We start from the raw sequence: 18,981 nt of genomic DNA, 5'->3' as shown, positions 1-18,981 counted from the left end.
GTTCAATCATTCATCAGTGTCCACCGACTTGCTGTGAACACTCCCTACCCTGGGGTCTCTCGTTCCAGAAGGGGTGTCAGTCAAGAAACAGAAAAGTGCTTCTGTGGGGTGGTCAGCGGGGTGGGGAGGCCCCTCTGGGGAGAGATGAGGATGAAAGATGCTGGAGCTGCGGGGGGTTCTGAGCAGAGGAGGGATGGGACCTGGCTCTGGTGCTCACCGGCGCCCCCTGGTGGCCACGAGGGGAACAGGCTGAGGAGGCGAGCGTGGGAGACCAGGGAGGAGACGCCTGCACTGGCCCGGGTGGGAGATGGTGGGGCTGGACCCAAGTGGGGCTGAGGACATAGAGGAGGAAGGGGGTGGATTCCAGTAGAGCGACTGAACTCCTGGTGGGTGTGGGTATGAGAGCGAGAAAGGTGTCGCTCAGGGGCTGAGCTGCCATTGACTGACATGGGGAAGGCAGAGGCAGAGTAGTCTTGGCGCCAGTCGGAGGCTGGGTTGGGGTGATGCTGAGGGAGAGGGGCCTGTGAGACACCACGTGGGGCGCGGGGGAGCCAGCTGGGTAAGTACGAGAGACCGGTGTTCAGGAGTGCGCTCCGGGCAGAAACATGAATTTGGGGAGTTGTCGTTGCATGGAGGTGTTTCAGGTCTAAATGGGATGAGATTCGCTGGGCCAGTATTACAGAGAAGAGAAGGGCCCAGGAGGCTCTCGGTACACCCATGCCAAGGGGCATCGGTGGGAGACTTTAGCAAAAGCAAAGATACTTCTCTCAGCTCGGGAAGAGACCCAGTTGGCAGGAGGTCTGAGAGCAGGAGGAAGGGCTGAGCATGGACCCAGGAGGGCCCCTGCCCAGACTCACACCCTCATCCAGGGAACCCCCAAGTCAGGGGTCAGCTGTCAGCCAGGGCCTGGTGGTTCTTCATGACTGGCCAGCAGGCACTGACATCCTCCCTCCAGGCCCCAGGACCACCTTCCCCACTGCCCATCCACACACACCAAATCCAGCTGAGCCACCTGTTTTGTGCAAGCATCATTCTATCCTGCTTTGTTCTGGGCTGGCCTAAAACTCTTGAGACCCACTTTGACCATCAGCTGGCTCCCAAAACCTTTATAACCCTTTTAGGCTCATCTCTCCCTACCCCCCACCTCCCCTGCCTAAGAAGCCCTAGGGTGTGGGGGAGAACCTGGGTTCTGCGATGGGACAGGCCTGCTGGGAAGCTCTTCCTGGCTGTGTAATGCCAGACAGCCATCCCACCTCCCTGGCCCTGTGATCCCCTGTGCAGCGGGAGGGGGGGGTGTGAAGATATTACTTAACGTATCATCTAGGGGTGAGTTCAGGAAACCCAGAATGATAGTGGCAGAAACAAGATAGAAGTTGGGTTTTTTTATATAAATCAAGTCCAGACTTTACCATCCGGGGCAGGTTGGACAACCCCACAGGCATCCAGGCCCAGGCCCTCCTTCTTATTTCTCAGCTCTCCTCCTCCTCTTTGTCCAAGATGGCTGCTCAATCTCCAGCCATCATGATGATGTTCCAGGCAGCAGGAAGGAGGAGGAGGGGCAACAAGGACATGCTCCCTTTTCCTGCTCTCAACTCCTTCCAGAAGTCTCAGGGCAGCCACTCACTGACTGCTGGTTGGCCTGAGCACTGTTGTGAGGCTATCCGTGCCTAACCTCAGACCCAGATCTCACTCGAAGACTTTGGGACAGCTTGGCTGTCTCAGTCACACCTGCCTGTGGGACAGGATGGTAGGCATGTTGCATGGATCCTGGCCTAAATATGGAGAACACTGCCCATAAACACTGGTTAGTGTCTGTCCGTTTTTCCCCCAGACTTTTGGCTCTGCACCTTCCACTCACAGACCCACATTTGCCCAGCAGTTCACAAGACTTTGCTGGGAGTTTCAGTCCTGCCCTGGCCAGTTCCACCTCCCTCCCAGGAATCGGGGCACATGCTGGACCTTTACTGTCCAAGGCAGTAGCCACTGGCCACATGTGACTGTTTATTTCTTAATTTTTATTGGAGTTTAGTTGTTCTACAACTTTGTGTTAGTTTCTGCTCAGAGTGAATCAGCTATACGTATACATATATCCCCTCTTTTTTGGATTTCCATATGTGACTATTTAAATATAAATTGATGGAAATAAAATAAAATTTTACATTCACTTTCTCGGCCACGCTGGCCCCATTCCTGACGCTCAGAAATAAGCCACCTGTGGCTCGTGGCTACTGTGTCAGGCCAGAGCGTTCTTTTGGATGATGCCGCTGTAGCCTCTCCGGAAACACCTCGATGGGAGCTCCCCAGCTGGCGGAGGGTGTCGTGCGGGTCACTGTCCACTTCTGGAGGGGTCGTTGGCAGCCTTTGGCTCCCCCAGGAGAGCATAAAGGAGGGGATGGGCAGTTCCCAGGGGAAGGAGAGGAGTAGCTGAGCCCACAAACAAAACACCCCAGATGCCGCTAGATGCAGACTCTTGCTGAGCACACGCCCTGTTCTCGGCACGGTTTTGGGTGTTACAGGCACGAATTCACGGTGCCTCCATCAGCCCAGTGGGGTGCAGGGGCTGCTGCCATCCTGGGGCGTTTGGTCGTGAGTGCCCCCGGTCAGGGGTGAATCCTGGTCAGTCAGGCCAACCCCAGAGCCTGAGCTCCAGCTCACTGCACCCGTCGGGCCCGTGGGCAGGGTCAAGCACGCGCCTTTCCCTCCCTCCCTCTCACCACAGGAACGTCTACAAGGACCTGCGGCAGATTGAGCTGGCCTGTGACTCCCAGGAGGACGTGGACAGCTGGAAGGCCTCCTTCCTCCGAGCTGGGGTCTACCCTGAGAAGGACCAGGTGAGGAGCGCCCTGCCTGGCCGGCACGCGGCCGGCACACCTTGGGCTGAGCTGATCCCACCTGAGAGAAGAAGGGCGGCCAGCATCTCACGGGGTGGGTCATTTCAGGCTGTGTTTGCCAGCATTCTCTGAGGGCATGTAGCCCATACCCTCTCGAGCAGACAAAGCAGAAAGGGCTGGAGAGGGTTCTGTCATTGGCGCCCAAAAGGTTCTCCAACTAAAGTCAAGGACAGGGACACACGTGGACCGGGATCCTGTCTGCTTTGTTCTCTCTCCTTTTTTCCTGTCCTTGAGGCAGGGTGAACATGGCCCCCAGATTAACATGTTCCCATCCCCGGGTGAGAGGCACTAGCCCACCTTGGACTGTGGTCACCCCCAGGTCGGGGCAGCTCAGCCCAGGGGCAGGCAGGGCCACGTGGTGCCAACGCGGCCATGAGGGGCCAGCCCCAGAGGGTCAGCTACGGGTGGGGGTAGGGCAAGCAATCCCCAGAGGAATGGGGGGGCTCCCCACGCTGGACTCAGGCTGCAGTCACCCCTCATGGCCTCCCCTCCCCGCTTGCAGGCAGAAAATGAGGACGGAGCCCAGGAGAACACCTTCTCCATGGACCCACAGCTGGAGCGGCAGGTGGAGACCATTCGCAACCTGGTGGACTCCTATGTGGCCATCATCAACAAGTCCATCCGTGACCTCATGCCAAAGACCATCATGCACCTCATGATCAACAATGTGAGTGCCTGCCCCTCCGGATCCCCCTTCCCCCGAGACGGGGGGGCAGCCACAGCCAGATTTGGGCTGAACACAGTCTGTATAAGATCAACAATGAGGGCTTCCCTGGTGGCGCAGTGGTTGAGGGTCCGCCTGCCGATGCAGGGGACGCGGGTTCGTGCCCCGGTCCGGGAGGATCCCACGTGCCGCGGAGCGGCTGGGCCCGTGAGCCATGGCCGCTGAGCCTGCGCGTCCGGAGCCTGTGCTCCGCAGCGGGAGAGGCCACAACAGGGAGAGGCCCGCGTACCGCAAAAAAAAAAAAAAAAAATCAGAAATGAGAGTGAGTCTCACCACCTTTTAAACATCACAGTCAGGATCCCCAGCCTCTCTTGGGAAATGGGAAGGTACAGACACACGGGGCGCACACTCCCGTTTAATCGGGTCATTGAAGCTATCACCACGCTTGTGCACTTTCTCTCAAGTTTTCCAGCCTTACAGTAACTCTGGGAGAGGGCCTGCTATCATCCCCATTTTAAAGACAGGAAAACAGAGGCCCAGAGAGGTCAAGAAGCCTTAACCAAGTCACTCAGAAGAGTGAGGGGTGGGATTCAAACCCAGGCTGAGTCTGTCCCCAACTGTGGTCTCCTGGTGGCCTGCAGCCCAGCCTGCCTTCACCCCAGGGCCTTACCTGCTACCCCCAGGGCTCCTGAACCTCTCAGGGTATCAGGCTTCTCTTCGGTGGAATGCAGCTGTACTGATGTCTCTGCTCCAGGCTGCTGGGAGGGCTCAGGCCTTGGGCTCAGCACTAGGCACTCAGAAAGCTATGTAACCCAGGTTCAGTTTATGTTGTGACTATGTAAAACCTCTAGGGCTTCCCTGGTGGCGCAGTGGTTGAGAGTCCGCCTGCCGATGCAGGGGATGCGGGTTCGTGCCCCGGTCCGGGAAGATCCCACGTGCCGCGGAGCGGCTGGGCCCGTGAGCCGTGGCCGCTGAGCCTGTACTCCGCAACGGGGAGAGGCCACAACAGTGAGAGGCCCACATACAGCAAAAAACAAAATAAAACAAAACAAAAAACCTCTAAATACGACAAGAGTCTAAAGCAAAAATCCCATGTCCCTTCCTTTTCACTCCATTCTTCCCAGTCTCTTCTTCAGTGGTGGTCAGTGTCTTCACGGGTGTCCTAGTACCTTGTTCACGTATAGATGGGATTTGCTGCAGCTATGAACTTTTAAATTCATGTATGCTTTGACCCAGCAGTTCTCCTTGCAGGGATTTCTCCCACAGAGACGTTTGCCAACATGCAAATTGAGCACGTACATGGTTATTCTTTTCAGCGTGTTTTATAGTGGCCAAAGATTAGAAATCTCTATCCATTTCCTAGAATCCGTTAAATCAATATCCAATCTATTGCAAAATATACCAAAAAGCAAAAGGATGAGAACTGTCTCCAGGTCTATAATAACTTTATTAAAACAGAAAAGGTAAAGAGCATAACAGAACGATCAGAAAGGCTCCATTTGTGTAAAAACGGAAGGGAAATTATCTGTTTGTCTATAATCTGCCTAGAAATCTGGAAGTTTGTACAAGGACCTAGTGACCAGTTGCTCCCTAGAGGGAGAACTCAGGGGGCCTAAGGAGGCCAGAGTGGACAAAGGAGTTTTCACTGTATCTTTAGGTTATATTTTATTTTCCCTTTTACTCATTTTTCAGAATTTAAATGTTTGACTAGCTGGTGCATTTACGTGGTTTGCAAATGAAAAACTATCCAGCACTGTCATCTTTGTACATGTTGAAAGTTCGAGAAAATTCATCCATCCACATATGTAGTATTTTCATGTTCTTTTCCATTATACTTTATTATAGCATATTTAATATAGTTCCCTGCAGTATACAGTAGAATATTGTTGTTTATTTTATATATAGTAGTTTGTATCTGCTAATCCCAAACTCCTAATTTATCCATCCCTCCACCCTTTCCCCTTTGGTAACCATAAGTTTGTTTTCTATGTCTATGAGTCTGTTTCTGTTTTATAAATGAATTCGTTTGTATCATATTTTAGATTCCACATATAAGTGTTATCCTATCCATTCTTCTTTATGGCTGAGTAGTATTCCATTGTATATATACACGACATCTTTTTTTTTTTTTTTTTTTTTTTTTTGTGCTAGGCGGGCCTCTCACTGTTGTGGCCTCTCCCGTTGCGGAGCACAGGCTCCGGACGCACAGGCTCAGCAGCCACAGCTCACGGGCCCAGCCGCTCTGCGGCATGTGGGATCTTCCCGGACCGGGGCACGAACCCGTGTCCCCTGCATCGGCAGGCAGATTCTCAACCACTGCGCCACCAGGGAAGCCCATACACCGCATCTTCTTTATCCATTCATTTCTCCATGGGCACTTAGGTTGCTTCCATGTCTTGGCTATTGTAAATAGTGCTGCTGTGAACATAGGGGTGCATGCATGTATCTTTTCCAGTTATAGTTTTGTCTGGGCATATGCCCAGGAGTGCGATTGCTGGGTCATATGGTAATTCCATTTTTAGTTTTTTAAGGAACTTCCATACTGTTTTGCATAGTGGCTGCACCAATTTACATTCCCACCTACAGTGTAGGAGGGTTCTTTTTCTCCACACTCTCTTCAGCATTTATTATTTGTAGACGTTTTGATGATGGCCATTCTGACTGGTGTGAGGTATACTTCATTGTAGTCGTAATTTGCACTTGTCTTATAATTAGCGATCAACATCCATTTAAAAAAATTAATTAATTTATTTTTGGTTGCGTTGGGTCTTTGTTGCTGTGCATGGGCTTTCTCTAGTTGCGGCGAGTGGGGGCTACTGTTTGTTGCGGTGCGCGTGCTTCTCATTGCGGTGGCTTCTCTTGTTGCGGAGCACAGGCTCCAGGCACGCGGGCTTCAGTAGTTGTGGCTCGCAAGCTCTAGAGCGCAGGCTCAGTAGTCATGGCACACGGGCTTAGTTGCTCCGCAGCATGTGGGATCTTCCCGGACCAGGGCTTGAACCCATGTCCCCTGCATTGGCAGGCGGATTCTTAACCACTGCGCCACCAGGGAAGTCCCAAGAAAAATAATTTAAAGCTGTGACCATCAAAAAGAATAGGAAAAACTGTTCGTATGTAAACATGAACATGTATTCTTAGAATTCCCAAGAAAAGTAACTGAGGGACTTCCCTGGTGGCACAGTGGATAAGAATCCGCCTGCCAACGCAGGGGACGTTGGTTCAAGCCTTGGTCCGGGAAGATCCCACATGCTCCGGAGCAACTAAGCCCATGCGTCACAACTTCTGAGCCTGCTCTCAAGAGCTCGCGAGCCACAACTACTAGAGCCCGTGCTCCATTAGAGAAGCCACTGCAATGAGAAGCCCGCACACCTCAACAAAGCGTAGCCCTTGCTCGCCGCAACTAGAGAAAAGCCCACGCACAGTGACGAAGACCCAATGCGGCCCCCAAAAAAAGATATAATGGGAGAAAAGACAGCAATTAAAGAGATAAGATTCGGGCTTCCCTGGTGGTGCAGTGGTTGAGAGTCCGCCTGCCGATGCAGGGGACACGGGTTCGTGCCCCGGTCCGGGAGGATCCCACATGCCGCGGAGCGGCTGGGCCCGTGAGCCATGGCCGCTGAGCCTGCGCGTCCGGAGCCTGTGCTCCGCAGCGGGAGAGGCCACAACAGTGAGAGGCCCGCGTACCGCAAAAAAAAAAAACAAAAACAAAAAAACAAAAAAAACAAAAAAAACAAAAAAAAGAGAGATAAGATTCGGGAATTCCCTGGCATTCTAGTGGTTAGGACTCCGCGTTTTCACTGCCAGGGACCCGGGTTCAATACCTGGTCGGGGGACCAAGATCTCACAAGCCATGTGGAAGGGAAAAAAAAAAAAAAAAAAAAAGGATAAAGATTCTAGGAATAAGTTTCACAAGAATCTGATGAAATGGGTTGGAAGAACACTTGCAAGCACCCCTGAGGGACTCGGGGAGACAACTGAGTTTAAAGCTCACCTCCTTGTGAGTATCTCCCATGTTCCACAGTCAGGTGAAAGACGAAGCCCCGCCCAGCATGCTGGATGCTCTTCTGGCCACTCGTGAGGCTGGCTGAGTTCTTGGCTGGTGTGGTGGGAAGCCCTGACCTCTCCACCCCTTGCCCTCAGACGAAGGCCTTCATCCACCATGAGCTGCTGGCCTACCTGTACTCATCGGCGGACCAGAGCAGCCTCATGGAGGAGTCGGCTGACCAGGCCCAGCGGCGGGACGACATGCTGCGCATGTACCACGCGCTCAAGGAGGCGCTCAGCATCATCGGGGACATCAGCACCAGCACGGTGTCCACGCCCGTGCCCCCGCCCGTCGATGACACCTGGCTCCAGAGCACCAGCAGCCACAGGTCTGCGAGGCCTGGTTGCCTGCAGGCTGCACAGGCTGCTGCCTGTGGGATCCCAGCTCCACCCCCTGCCACACCCCCACGTGTCCATCAGGGCACAACCCATGGGTGGGCGGGGTGCAGGGGCCCCGACCAAGGAGACCACGGATGGCTCGGCGCCCAGGGCTAGCCACAGTGTGGGACTGCCTCCCCGCCTAGGCCTGAGGGGACTGGAGACAAGAGGGTTAAAGGCCCGCCTGTCTCCTGGTGCCTTGCATTGGTTAAGCCCCAAACAAGCCAGAGAGGGCAAGGGGCCTGGGCAACCCCGGCCATAGGGGTGAGCCTCCTGGGGCACAGAGCATAGCTGAGAATGGTGGGGGGGGGGGGGGACTGGAGGGACACGTGGAGGGTGTAACCAGCATCCCCCGCCCTGTCCACCCTGGAGCTGAGATGGAAATAAGGCCCTGGCATGGGCAAGTCAGAGCATGGACAGGGACATCTAACCAGTGACAGGACAGATAGTGGGAGGAGAGAGGATTGGTCAGGGAAATCTCAGGAGGTGCCAGCCCTGCTGAGCCCTTGGGGAGCCTTGGAATTCCTCGGGGAGAGGGCACGGCAACCAGCCTGAGGGGCATCAAGTGCTTGGCCCCAGAGGGGAGCCTTGGGCGGGGCGGGGGGTACCTGGGACAGAGGCCTGTGGGCCTTGCAGCCTCTGGAGGCATCTGGACCTGATCTGAAGGGCAGGGCTGGGCTCTGAAAGGACCTTTGGCTATAGCGGGGGGATTGGAGGAGCGGGGGAGGCCCGAGTGGGGCCAGTGAGAGGGGAATGCCCAAGAGAACGAGGCCAGAGGGAAGCAGGAGCCCTTCGCAGCTGAGGACAGGTGCTGCGCCCTGGCTCAGGTCTTGGGGCTGGACGGAGGGGCCCAGTGTATCCGCGCTGCCCCACGCCCAGGACCGGGCACTCACCTGCATCTGGCTGGGTGGTAACTGGCGCCAGCCCACGTTACAGAGGAGGCCGCCGTGGCCAGCACCCCACGCCCTGCCTTGGGCTTCCGCGGCCACACGGATGCGGCCAGTGCCGCCACCCCCCACCTTCAGCTCACACCTTCTCCTTCCTCCACAGCCCCACTCCGCAGCGCCGGCCTGTGTCCAGCATGCACCCCCCAGGCCGGCCCCCAGCAGTGAGGGGCCCCACCCCGGGGCCCCCCCTGATTCCTGTGCCGGTGGGGGCAGCAGCCTCCTTCTCAGCGCCCCCCATCCCATCCCGGCCCGGACCCCACCCCAGTGTGTTTGCCAACAATGACCCCTTCTCAGCCCCGCCTCAGATCCCATCTCGGCCAGCTCGGATTCCACCCGGCATCCCCCCCGGAGTGCCCAGGTAAGGCTGGACCCCCTCGCTGCCTGCCACCTAGAGCCACCAGCCTGCGCCCTGCAGGGAGCGGAGGAGTCAGTGGCATCCCCATTGGGCCGGTGGGGAAACTGAGACTCAGAGAGGCCAAATTCAGAGTGGTGGAGTCAGGGTGACTGCCAGGCTCTCAGGCCTGTCCTCTTCGTGAGCAAACGGGCCCACCACGTAGTTTGGGTCCCCTCCCACGGGGCCCCTTCTTCCGGTTTTGACCTGTTCCTTCTGAGGATACGCCCGTCAGGCACTGCCCGCCCCGGCCCTGCCTCTCCCCACCCGGCAGGGCACGGTCTTTCCTCCCCACTTCTCCTGTGAGTAACCTGAGGTCCAGGGTGGGTGGGGCATTTTCCCAGGGTCACAGAGCAAGGGAGTAATGGCGGGGGTACTGATGTCCAGGCTTGGCACACTCCTTTCCAGCACCCGAGCAGCCTTTAGAGGAGCAGCCAGCTTCTGGCAGCAGCCTGGGGCAGCGGTGGTGGGGCCTGGGTCCTCCTCCTTGCCCTGCTTCTGGCCTCACTGCCCTCTCCCCTTCCCCTTCTGTCTCTGTTCTCTTTGCAGCAGAAGACCCCCTGCTGCGCCCAGCCGGCCCACCATTATCCGCCCAGCCGAGCCATCCCTGCTCGACTAGGCTGCGGGCGGCGTGTTCTCGGGGGTCCTCGAGCAGGACCCTCGGTGCAGGAGCTTCGGTGGTCCGGGCCCATCCACCGCCACCCGTGGCCCTCCAGTCCCCACACGGGACCAGGCTCCCTGCAGGCAGCCCCTGACTCTTCCCTAACCCTGGCCCCAGTCAGGGGCTGGCCTGGCCCCCATCCCCAGCTGGACACAGCACTGAATGGAGGGGCCCTGGAGCCCCAGGACGAGGGGAGCCGGGGTGTTGCACTTTGGGGGATGGGGTCTCAGGTAGCAGAGGAGGCAGCTGTGTCCTGAGTGCCATCTTGAATGAGGGGTCCAGGCTGGGGTGGCGGTGCTCACCCAGGGGCTTCTCTGGCCAGGAAAGCCTGAGTAGGCCAGGCCTTCTAGAAACGGCACCGAGGGTGTCCACACCCCCAGTCCTTGCTGGGGCACAAGGAGTGTGTCTGCTTCTCAGCAGTGGGAGCTCCCAGCAGCGAGCCAGGCCCAGTGGGCCCAGCGCTACCCACCCGCCCAAGTTGTACATATTCCTTCCTTGGCCGTATTAACCGCACGGCCCAGCCTCGGCTGCCGGAGGTGCCTTTCCCAGGTCTGGAACACTCGGCCCGGCCAACCTCGCTCGCTCCTCTCTGGGCCATCTCCTCCTCCTGGGTCCCCGGGGCAGCCTGGGCCCAGGGCTGAGTGGGTGGGGAAGCTTCGAGGGCCTCTGGGCTCCCACTCAGGCCTCCCCCACGGGTCGGGCCCAGGTGGCCTCTCTGTGAGCAGACCTTCTCGCTCGCTCGGTTTGACCACTGTAAGTGCCTGCACTCTGTATCCTATTAATAAACTAAAATAAAGGGAAGACGCTTCTGGTGGCTGCTGTGTGGGCCTTTTGTGTTGACCTTCAGGCTGAGGACGGGGGCTGCTGGCCTTCCTCCTTCCCCCTCCCACCTGCACCCCAAACAGCACTGCTCTTGGGGAGAGGGTTCACTTCTGGAGGGGAGAGCTTTTACTTTCCTTAACACTTCAGGAGTAGGAGCATTCACACACCCACACACACACAGGCCTGGCTGTCCCCCCACCTGCACCCCAGACGGCACTGGTAATAGAGGCCAGGACGGAGGCCTGCGGCAGGCGTCGCACTTACTGAGGGGAGAGGGCCTCCTGGCCCTGCGCCCCAGAGTGTGCCGCAGTCAGGCTCCCTCCCCACCCCCAGTCTCCTGAGGACTTTCCCCAGAGGTCCCCTTCGCCCTCTTCGGGGCACAGGCCTTCCAGCCCAGCTGGGGACACAGTTAAACTTTGCTTTCTGATTTTTCTCTTGTGCCCAGGCGACCACCTCCATCGGCTCCTGCCCGACCTTTCTTCTGAGCTTCGTGGGAGACCCCTCCCGCCTGCCTGGCTGCTCCCTTGTGGGCAGGTCTGTCCCGGCTGGTGTCCCTGAGCCCCAGTCACCAGGCTCTGTGATTTTTCTGACCATAATTTATTGACTCTGGTGCCCAGGCCAGACTGCCCTTTGTTCCATGAGGCTCCTGTGCAGGCTTTGGCTGAGGCCACCCCTCAGCCCTGTCTGGGGCCCCTGCAGGGACAGCGGGAGGGGCGGGTGGTCTTGGAGGCCCCGCTCCTGGAGTTCTGTTATCAGACCTCACACCCAGCCTGCCCCCAGCTGGGCCGAGGGGCCGGGCCCCTTCCTGTCAATAAAGTGACTGTTCTCGCAAGAACACCGCGGCCACGTCTCCTTCCCGGCCCCTAGCACGAGCAGGCCACCCCCAGCAGTAGCACAGGCCTCAGGTGGAACCACAAGGAGAAGGAAGGCATGGCATCCCACAGCAGCAAGCCCCTCCCTACCGGGACCTGGCTTGGAGGGCCAGTGGGGAAAGGAAGGGGGAGTTTGCTTCCTGGGCCCCGTCTGCACCGTGTAGGGCTGGTGCAGGCTGGAAGACTCCGGCTAAGGCACGTTACAGTAGGGGAAAGAGGCAGGGCCAGAAAACCCAAGGGTTGCATTCGAACGCTGCAGTGCCCCCCATGCACAATTTCCGGGTGCTAAGCCACCCCTCCTGGAGCACCCATGTCTGCAAGCCAGCTGGTATCCCCTACCCAGCCCCTGATGGGAGGAGATGCAGGGGGGCGCCCACACCTCAGGCCCCAACTGCACAACCTCCCCTCCCGTAGGAAACTAAGCTGGGGGAGGGACCCCCCCGCCCCCACGTCTCACACGCCTGCGCCTTGCTGCTCTTCCTTTCGCCTGTTCTTCCATGGCAGCGGGCTACGTAGGCACGGGCCGCTTGTCTTGAAAGAAGCGCTTGAGCGTGCAGACTTGCAGCACGGCCACGAGCAGCAACACGCCCACGTTCACGGCCGACCAGAAGTTGACCCGCTCCAGGTTGCCCTCTTGCAGGTTGCGGTCACGTGCCTCAAAGGCCCGCAGCAGAGTCAGCACTTGGATGCTGCGCTCAAGCCGGATCCTCATGGTCTCGATGGACTCCTACGGCACAGAGGGGGAAGCTGGTCAAGGTTTTGTCCTGCACAATGGGGTGAGAGTTCACGGTTGGGGGGAGAGGGGGAGACAGCTGAGAGCACAGACTCAGTGGCCAGACTGCCTGAGTCTAAATCCCATAAGCAAGTAAATAACCTCTCTGGGCCTCAATGTCCTCCTCAGAATTAAACCTCAGAGTTGCCATGAGAATTGAATGCCTATTTTTTTTTTTTTTTTTTTTTTTGGCCGTGCCGCATGTCTTGCGGGACCTTGGTTCCCCAACCAGGGATCGAACCCCGGCCCCTGGCAGTGGAAGCTTGGAGTCCTAACCACTGGACCGCCGGGGAAATTCCTGAATGCCTAATTAAGTATAAAGAACATATTAGTGATTAATAAATAGCAGTAGGTGAAGCCAGACCGCTTGGGTTCAAATATTGGCTCTGTCAGTTGCTGGCTGTGTGGCCTTAGAAGAGTTACTTAGCCATCTTGTGCATCAGTTTCCCCAACTGTAAAATAGGGGATAATTAGAGCACACTCCCTATATATAAGGTGGTTATGGAGATTTAATGAGTTATTTAAGCCCTTAGAACAAGGTTTACACCTGGAAATGTTCTACTGTTACTAGGTTGGGGGCACCAATATGTAGGAAGGCGGGGTCAGGCCAAGGTGGACCCCAGTCAAGGTGAGAGGGTAGGGTCCAATGCCAGAGATCTGGGAGGAGTGGCTCCAGCTTGGCCTGGGCGCACCTTGATGTCCTCCATCTTGACATCCAGCATCTCCTCGGGCTCCACAGCCTCTGCCCAGCCCTCCACCTCCTCATCATCCTGCAGGCTGTCAAAGATGAGTTCAAAGAACACCAGCTTCTCTGAGATGGTGCTGAAGGAGTTGTCAAAGCACAGCTTGTAATCCCCGGCCTCCGTGGGCTCCACCCTGGGCAGACAGACACACAGACAAGACCCTGAGTGGCCGGCCAGCCAGACTTTTCAAGGCAGGCAGGGTGGTAACCCGAGGCCGCTGGTGAGGGGCAGGGCTGTAACTGAACCTGGGCAGCCAGCAGGACTTAACTCACGTGTGCACACCGTCTGCCTTGCGGGACTCGCTGACCAGCAGCACTCCCTGAGGGCTCTCCAGAGTGAAATCCACGTCCAGCCCAGCACCTCCGATCACCTGGGGGCCAGGTAAGAGCGGGTGGAGGGATAGGGGTAGGCCAAGGACACCTGCCAGAGAAGGCCAGGGCTCGGCCGACCCGCACAGACCCGTACCGACCACCACCAAGGGCCTACCTGAGCTCTGACACCTACACCTGCAAGCCAGTCCCGCCCCTCTCCCGTGCCTCTGGCCGCGCCCCTTGCCTTGACTCCGCCCCCATTGATTTGATGGTCTCAGGACCGGCTCTTTTATCTGGTCACGCCCCCCCGAGAGACCACGTCCCGGCTTGGCCACACCCCAAATGAGATGACGGAGCCCAGCCTTCTTCTCTTAGCCCAACCCCCGAGAAATTCTCAGCTTGGCCACGCCCTTTCTTGTACAGCATACCGGTCTCGCCTAGCAACTCCCGCAATCGACCTAACCCTTTTGGCCACGCCCACCCGCGAGGGTCCTGCCTTCTCTGAAGGGCTCCCTTGTTCTCCCGATGGCCCCGCCTCCCCGCTGCCCCACTCTAGCCCCGCCTTCTTCATTATTCCCATCCCTTCCGCTCCCACGAGCTGTCCCCGCCCCCTCCGCCTAGCTCTCCCTGGCTCCGCCCCCGCGCTCCTACGCACGGGCTCCTCCTCCTTCCCTCTTCAAAGCATGCATTGCTTGGGCTGTATGGCCACGCCCTCTCTCCCTGGCTCCGCTCGCTCTACGGCCCGGGACCCTCTACCTGGTACTCAGTCTCAAGGCTTGCGTTGGCCGGCGCGGACTGATAGAAACATTGCTTCCGCCCCGCAGGCAGTAGGAACGTGAACTCGCCGTCCTGGATCGGCGGGGGCCCTGCCCCTCCTACCCCCACTGGCGGCAATAGTAGCCACAGGGCCAAGGCTAAGGCCGCGCCGGCCGCCATCATCCGGGTCACCCTCTGGTCTGCTAATAGGTCGCGGTTCCTTTAAAGAGTTAGCCCTGCCCCCTCTGCTACTCGGCGGGGCTCATTGGCAGCCGTTTCTGCCCGTTGTCCGAAGCCCGCGGAGCCAGGAGTGAAGGACCCCCTGAGATGAATGCCCGAATGAATGCCTGATGCGCCTGAAAACACTCGACTTTCTACAGACATTTTCTTTGCAAAGCTTCCACTTCTAGTCTCAAATGCTGGTGGGGGGGCAAAAGTACAAAAATAAGACACGATGGTACATTCTTCTCAGGCAAAAGTTAAGACAACTGTATTGGAGGCGGCCGGGTCCTTCCTGCGGTTTTCCCAGAGTACCCCGCGCACGACGACGATAGTGCGATCCAGCGTGGGTGGAGCAGATCGGAAATAGAGACAGGGCATGGCCCTGCACGCGACCCGTAGGGCTCGTCTAAAAAGGCTCAGCTAGGGTGGGCGGAGACCCGTTTCTGTAAACGTGGGGGGCAACTTGTGCCAGGTCTGTGAGTTTGGTCCCAGGTCGGATGCGAAACCGCTCATTCCTTGGCGCCTTAGAACCGTCACTTTATCAGTTTCCTCGTTTGTGAATTAGAGGTGATGAGAATTGAGATGAGGCCTGGCCTATAGTGAGCGCCCCGCATTTCTTTCATATAGTTAGCACGGCGGCTTGGCCCCGCCCTGCACCCCAATGGTCTCAAACTCGAGGGCCAGAAGGTAAACAGTGATTGGAGTGACCCAGGGTAAGAAGAATGACAGCCGAGGTGCTTAGCGTCAGAAGAGAAGAGTGGAGAAGAGAGTGTGGGTTTGGGAGGCAGGTTGCCTAGTTCAAAGCACGCCTCACGCTTTACTTGAGGCATCACTCTGCTGGGCCTCACTTTTCTCATCCATAAAAGGGGTATGGGGACTTCCCTGGTGGCTCAGTGGTTAAGACTCGGCGCTCCCAGTGCAAGGGGCCCGGGTTCCATCCCTGGTCAGGGAACTAGATCCCACGTGCATGCTGCAACTAAGAGTTCACGTGCCGCAACTAAGGAGACCGCCTGCCGCAACTAAGACCTGGTGCAACCAAATAAATATTTAAAGAAAAGGCAGGGGGGTGGGTGATACCAGTCCTACTTCACTGGGCTGTTGTGAAGATTAAGTGAGATCCTTGTTTAGTTCATGGCATATCATAGGCCCTCAGTAAATATTATCTGTTATATTCCAGGTTTATCGCCCTTCCTTGGGCATGCCGCCAATTAACCTCTCCCTCAGTCTGGCTTAGAGGATTTGGAGGCGACCTAAGCAGATAAGCAAAGATGTCGCTGGAGAAATGGACTCTGGTGATTCCATCTAAACATAAGAAAAATGTTCAGATGGAAATTTTGAGGCTTTCAAGATGGGCCTGAGAGAGGTTGGCAGGTGGTGGCAATTACTCTTCGAATACAGCTGCTGGCTGTCAACTGTTTCTGACGTTTGGAGAGCTTGGGGAAGTAACACTTTGTAATGTCAGTTTATGTATGGTCATGCTTCGTACTCCTTTTCGTTCCAAGTTTGTCTATAGTTCAGACTCACTACTTGGACATTTTGAAGTAGTTGTGGAGAATGAGTGATAACTTTTTTTTTAAGGATTTTTTTTATGAGGTGAATTTCACATTGCATTAGATTAATAATTTTAAGTGAACAACCCAGTGGAGTGGCATTTAGTATATTCACAATGTTGTGCAGCCACTACTTCTAACCACTTCCAAAACATTTCACCAGCCTATAAGGAAACCCTGAACCCATTAAGCAATTATTCCTCATTCCCCCTTCACCCAAGCTTCTGGCAACCAATCTTCCTCTATGGAATTAGCAATTCTGGATATTTCATATAAATGGGATGTGTGACTGTTTGTATCTGGCTTCTTTCACTTAGCGTGTTCTTAATGTTCATCATAATATCAGTATTTAATTCCTTTTTATAGACGAGTAGTATTCCATTGTGTGGGTATCTGTTGGACACTTGGGTTGTTTTCACCTTTTGGCTGTTGTCAGTAGTGCTGCTAAGAACATGTGTATTTTGAGTATCTGTCTTCAGTTCTTTGCGGTGTATTCCTAGGAGTGAAATTGCTGGGTCATATGGTAATTCTATGCTTAACTACTTGAGGAACTGCCGAACTTTCCCACAGTGGCTGCACCATTTTACATTCCCACCAACCATGTACGAGGGTCCCAATTTTTCCACATCCTCATCAACACTTGTTATTTTCTATTTTATTTTTAGTATGTCCCTCCTAATGGATGTGAAGTGGTATCTCATAGTGGTTTGTTTGTTTCTTTTTGGGGGATCAAGCCATTTTATTGAGGGGCATCAGGGGAGGGCCTTAGAGCTGGGAGGACAGTGATATCTGACATCCTTCTCCCGGCCCTGGGATCTCCTCAGCTTCACAGTCGCTGAAAGCTCATAGTGATTTTGGTTTTGGGGGGGTTTTTTGGCTGTGCCACACAGCTTGTGGGATCTCAGTTCCCCGACCAGGAATTGAACCCTGGCCACAACAGGGAAAGCCTGGAATCCTAACCACTAGGCCACCAGGGAACTCCCGAAAGCTCACAGTGGTTGTTTTTGTTTTTGTTGTTTTTTGCGGTACGCGGACCTCTCACTGTTGCGGCCTCTCCCGTTGCAGAGCACAGGCTCTGGACGTGCAGGCTCAGCGGCCATGGCTCACAGGCCTAGCCACCCTGCAGCATGTGGGATCCTCCCAGACCGGGGCACAAACCCATGTCCCCTGTATCGGCAGGCGGACTCTCAACCACTGCGCCACCAGGGAAGCCCTCACAGTGGTTTGGATTTGCATTTTCCAAATGATATTGAGCATCCTTTCATGTGCTCATTGGCCACTTGTATATCTTCTTTGGAAAAATGTTTGTTCAAGTCTTTTGTCCATTTTAAAATTGGGGTGGTGTTGATTTATATATTATGGAATGAAAAAGGAAGAAAGAAAAACAATGAGAAACCTCTCCCACTCTTTACCAGTCTCTGCTGGGGCACATCAATACTTCACCTGGGTGTTTATAACTCTGCCTTAGTCTTCTCTTCCTGTTTGCACCAAGCCTAGAAATCAGCCAGAGATGAAAGAGTAGGGCCTTCTTAGGTCTTTTCTGAGCATTTGTCCTGCCCTGGGCATGCACATTGCTTTCTAAGTTACCCAGTGTGTATGGGTGCTTTTGAATGCCTTAATTACCCAAAGAAACCCTCACCCCAGCTTTTCCTCCCACCTTTTGGTATGTCAATTGTAATTTTGTGCTCCAGAGAACTGTGGGTTCTTCCTTTGCCTTACAGTGTTTTCCAAGAATGTGTTCTGAGTTAAACAGACAAGCACCCTGAGGCAGTCCCTCAGGTAACCCCCAGACATCTTAGAACAGACACACACAATACTGTGAGAACGAGGGCTGCTCTGCTCCCTTAGAAACTGGGGACCAGGGCCCTATACTTCACTTGAAGACACAGGCTGCTGTCTTTAAGTCCTCCACTGTGCTGGGGAAGGAGATGAGGAAGGGCAGGGAAAACACCACAAAAAGCTTTCCTGCCATGATCAAGTTGCCTCTTCTTGATTCAGCATTTCCTTGGTTGGCATAAACGTTTAGCTGTTTTCCAGAGTTTGGATAAAGTTGATTCTTACCACTTTTGCTCAGTTGGTCGATGTTTTGGTGGAGGTAGAGGCCCACGGAGCTACCTGCTCTGCCATTTTCACTGTTGTCTGGGGTGAATGGGTGATTCTTGTTTCCCTCAATTAAACAAAACCCTCCCCCTCCCCAAGTAGTCAACAAAATTTACTGAGTGACACTGTGAATAAAACAGACAATGTCCTCGTGGAGCTGTCATCCCAGTGCTGCTCCACTAAATGATTTCAGGTAGTCAGAGGCACTGAGAAGTAAATGCTAGGTGGTTAGGTGGGGTGGTTCATTTCACCTGGATGGAGTCGGAGAGCTTCCGCAAGAAGGTGGCATTGAAGCTCAGGTTTGAAATAGAAGGGAGAAGAGGCAAGCAGAAAAGAACAGTGCTCTGAGGTCAAAGGCTCTCAGAGAGTTCAAGAGGTAGAAGGGAGATGAGGGTGGGATGGGTGAGAGGAGTAGCCAGAGAAGAGATGGGGGCCTTTGGCAGAGGCCACATCATACAGAGTCCCTCTTCCGTTTGTAATGTTGGCCTAGAATCTTAGCCTGGGGTTCTTATAACCATGGGGAGTTGGCAGACTGGCTTCTGGAGGTCAGGGATCCCTTGAAATGATAACCAAAAGATTACAAGACCATGTGCTGGGCAGACTCACTACTTGGACATTTTGAAGTAGTTGTGTGTGTTTGCCCCACCAGAGCTGTTCTCTACCATTTACTGTACTGCTTCACAATGGGTGGCAGGGAGCTGATATCTACACACCGGGTCAACTTGGCTTCCTTTTCCTCTTATTTCCAGTTGGGTTCAGCCCTGGTAGGATATCTGAGGGCTGAAGGAAAGGAAGGTCTAGGTATCTATTCCCTGGCTCCTACCCTGTTGGTCTGCATACTTCCACCAAAGCCTGTAACA

The 18,981-nt window shown here is 55.2% G+C and overlaps 2 protein-coding genes across 15 annotated transcripts in view; one reads left to right on the top strand and one right to left on the bottom strand.

Moving 5' to 3' along the window:
* DNM2 (dynamin 2) overlaps positions 1-10,787 on the top strand; it is a 96,284-nt gene extending 85,497 nt beyond the window's left edge. For 7 of the 14 annotated variants that reach the window (XM_059062116.2, XM_059062111.2, XM_067032780.1 and 4 more), the window contains 5 exons: positions 2,720-2,831; positions 3,394-3,558; positions 7,693-7,925; positions 9,025-9,279; positions 9,862-10,787. In XM_059062116.2, the coding sequence (XP_058918099.1) occupies positions 2,720-2,831; positions 3,394-3,558; positions 7,693-7,925; positions 9,025-9,279; positions 9,862-9,931 (835 nt within the window). In that variant the 3' untranslated portion in view covers positions 9,932-10,787. The remainder of the gene's footprint in view (positions 1-2,719; positions 2,832-3,393; positions 3,559-7,692; positions 7,926-9,024; positions 9,280-9,861) is intronic. The other 7 variants (XM_059062117.2, XM_059062114.2, XM_067032782.1 and 4 more) reach the window with 1 other exon arrangement.
* A 589-nt stretch (positions 10,788-11,376) lies between these two features.
* Positions 11,377-14,566, bottom strand: TMED1 (transmembrane p24 trafficking protein 1). The gene is made up of 4 exons (XM_059062161.2): positions 14,250-14,566; positions 13,455-13,552; positions 13,132-13,315; positions 11,377-12,394 (listed from the first exon to the last, which is right to left on the bottom strand). The coding sequence occupies exons 1-4, from the start codon at positions 14,430-14,432 to the stop codon at positions 12,176-12,178; spliced, it is 684 nt and encodes a 227-aa protein (XP_058918144.1). The 5' UTR covers positions 14,433-14,566; the 3' UTR covers positions 11,377-12,175.
* Positions 14,567-18,981: the final 4,415 nt, after the last annotated feature.

The sequence above is a fragment of the Kogia breviceps genome, chromosome 4 (assembly GCF_026419965.1).
Source record: "Kogia breviceps isolate mKogBre1 chromosome 4, mKogBre1 haplotype 1, whole genome shotgun sequence".
NCBI lineage: Eukaryota > Metazoa > Chordata > Mammalia > Artiodactyla > Physeteridae > Kogia > Kogia breviceps.
Note: the sequence above shows the minus strand (reverse complement) of the source record. Positions and strands in the feature narration are given on the sequence as shown.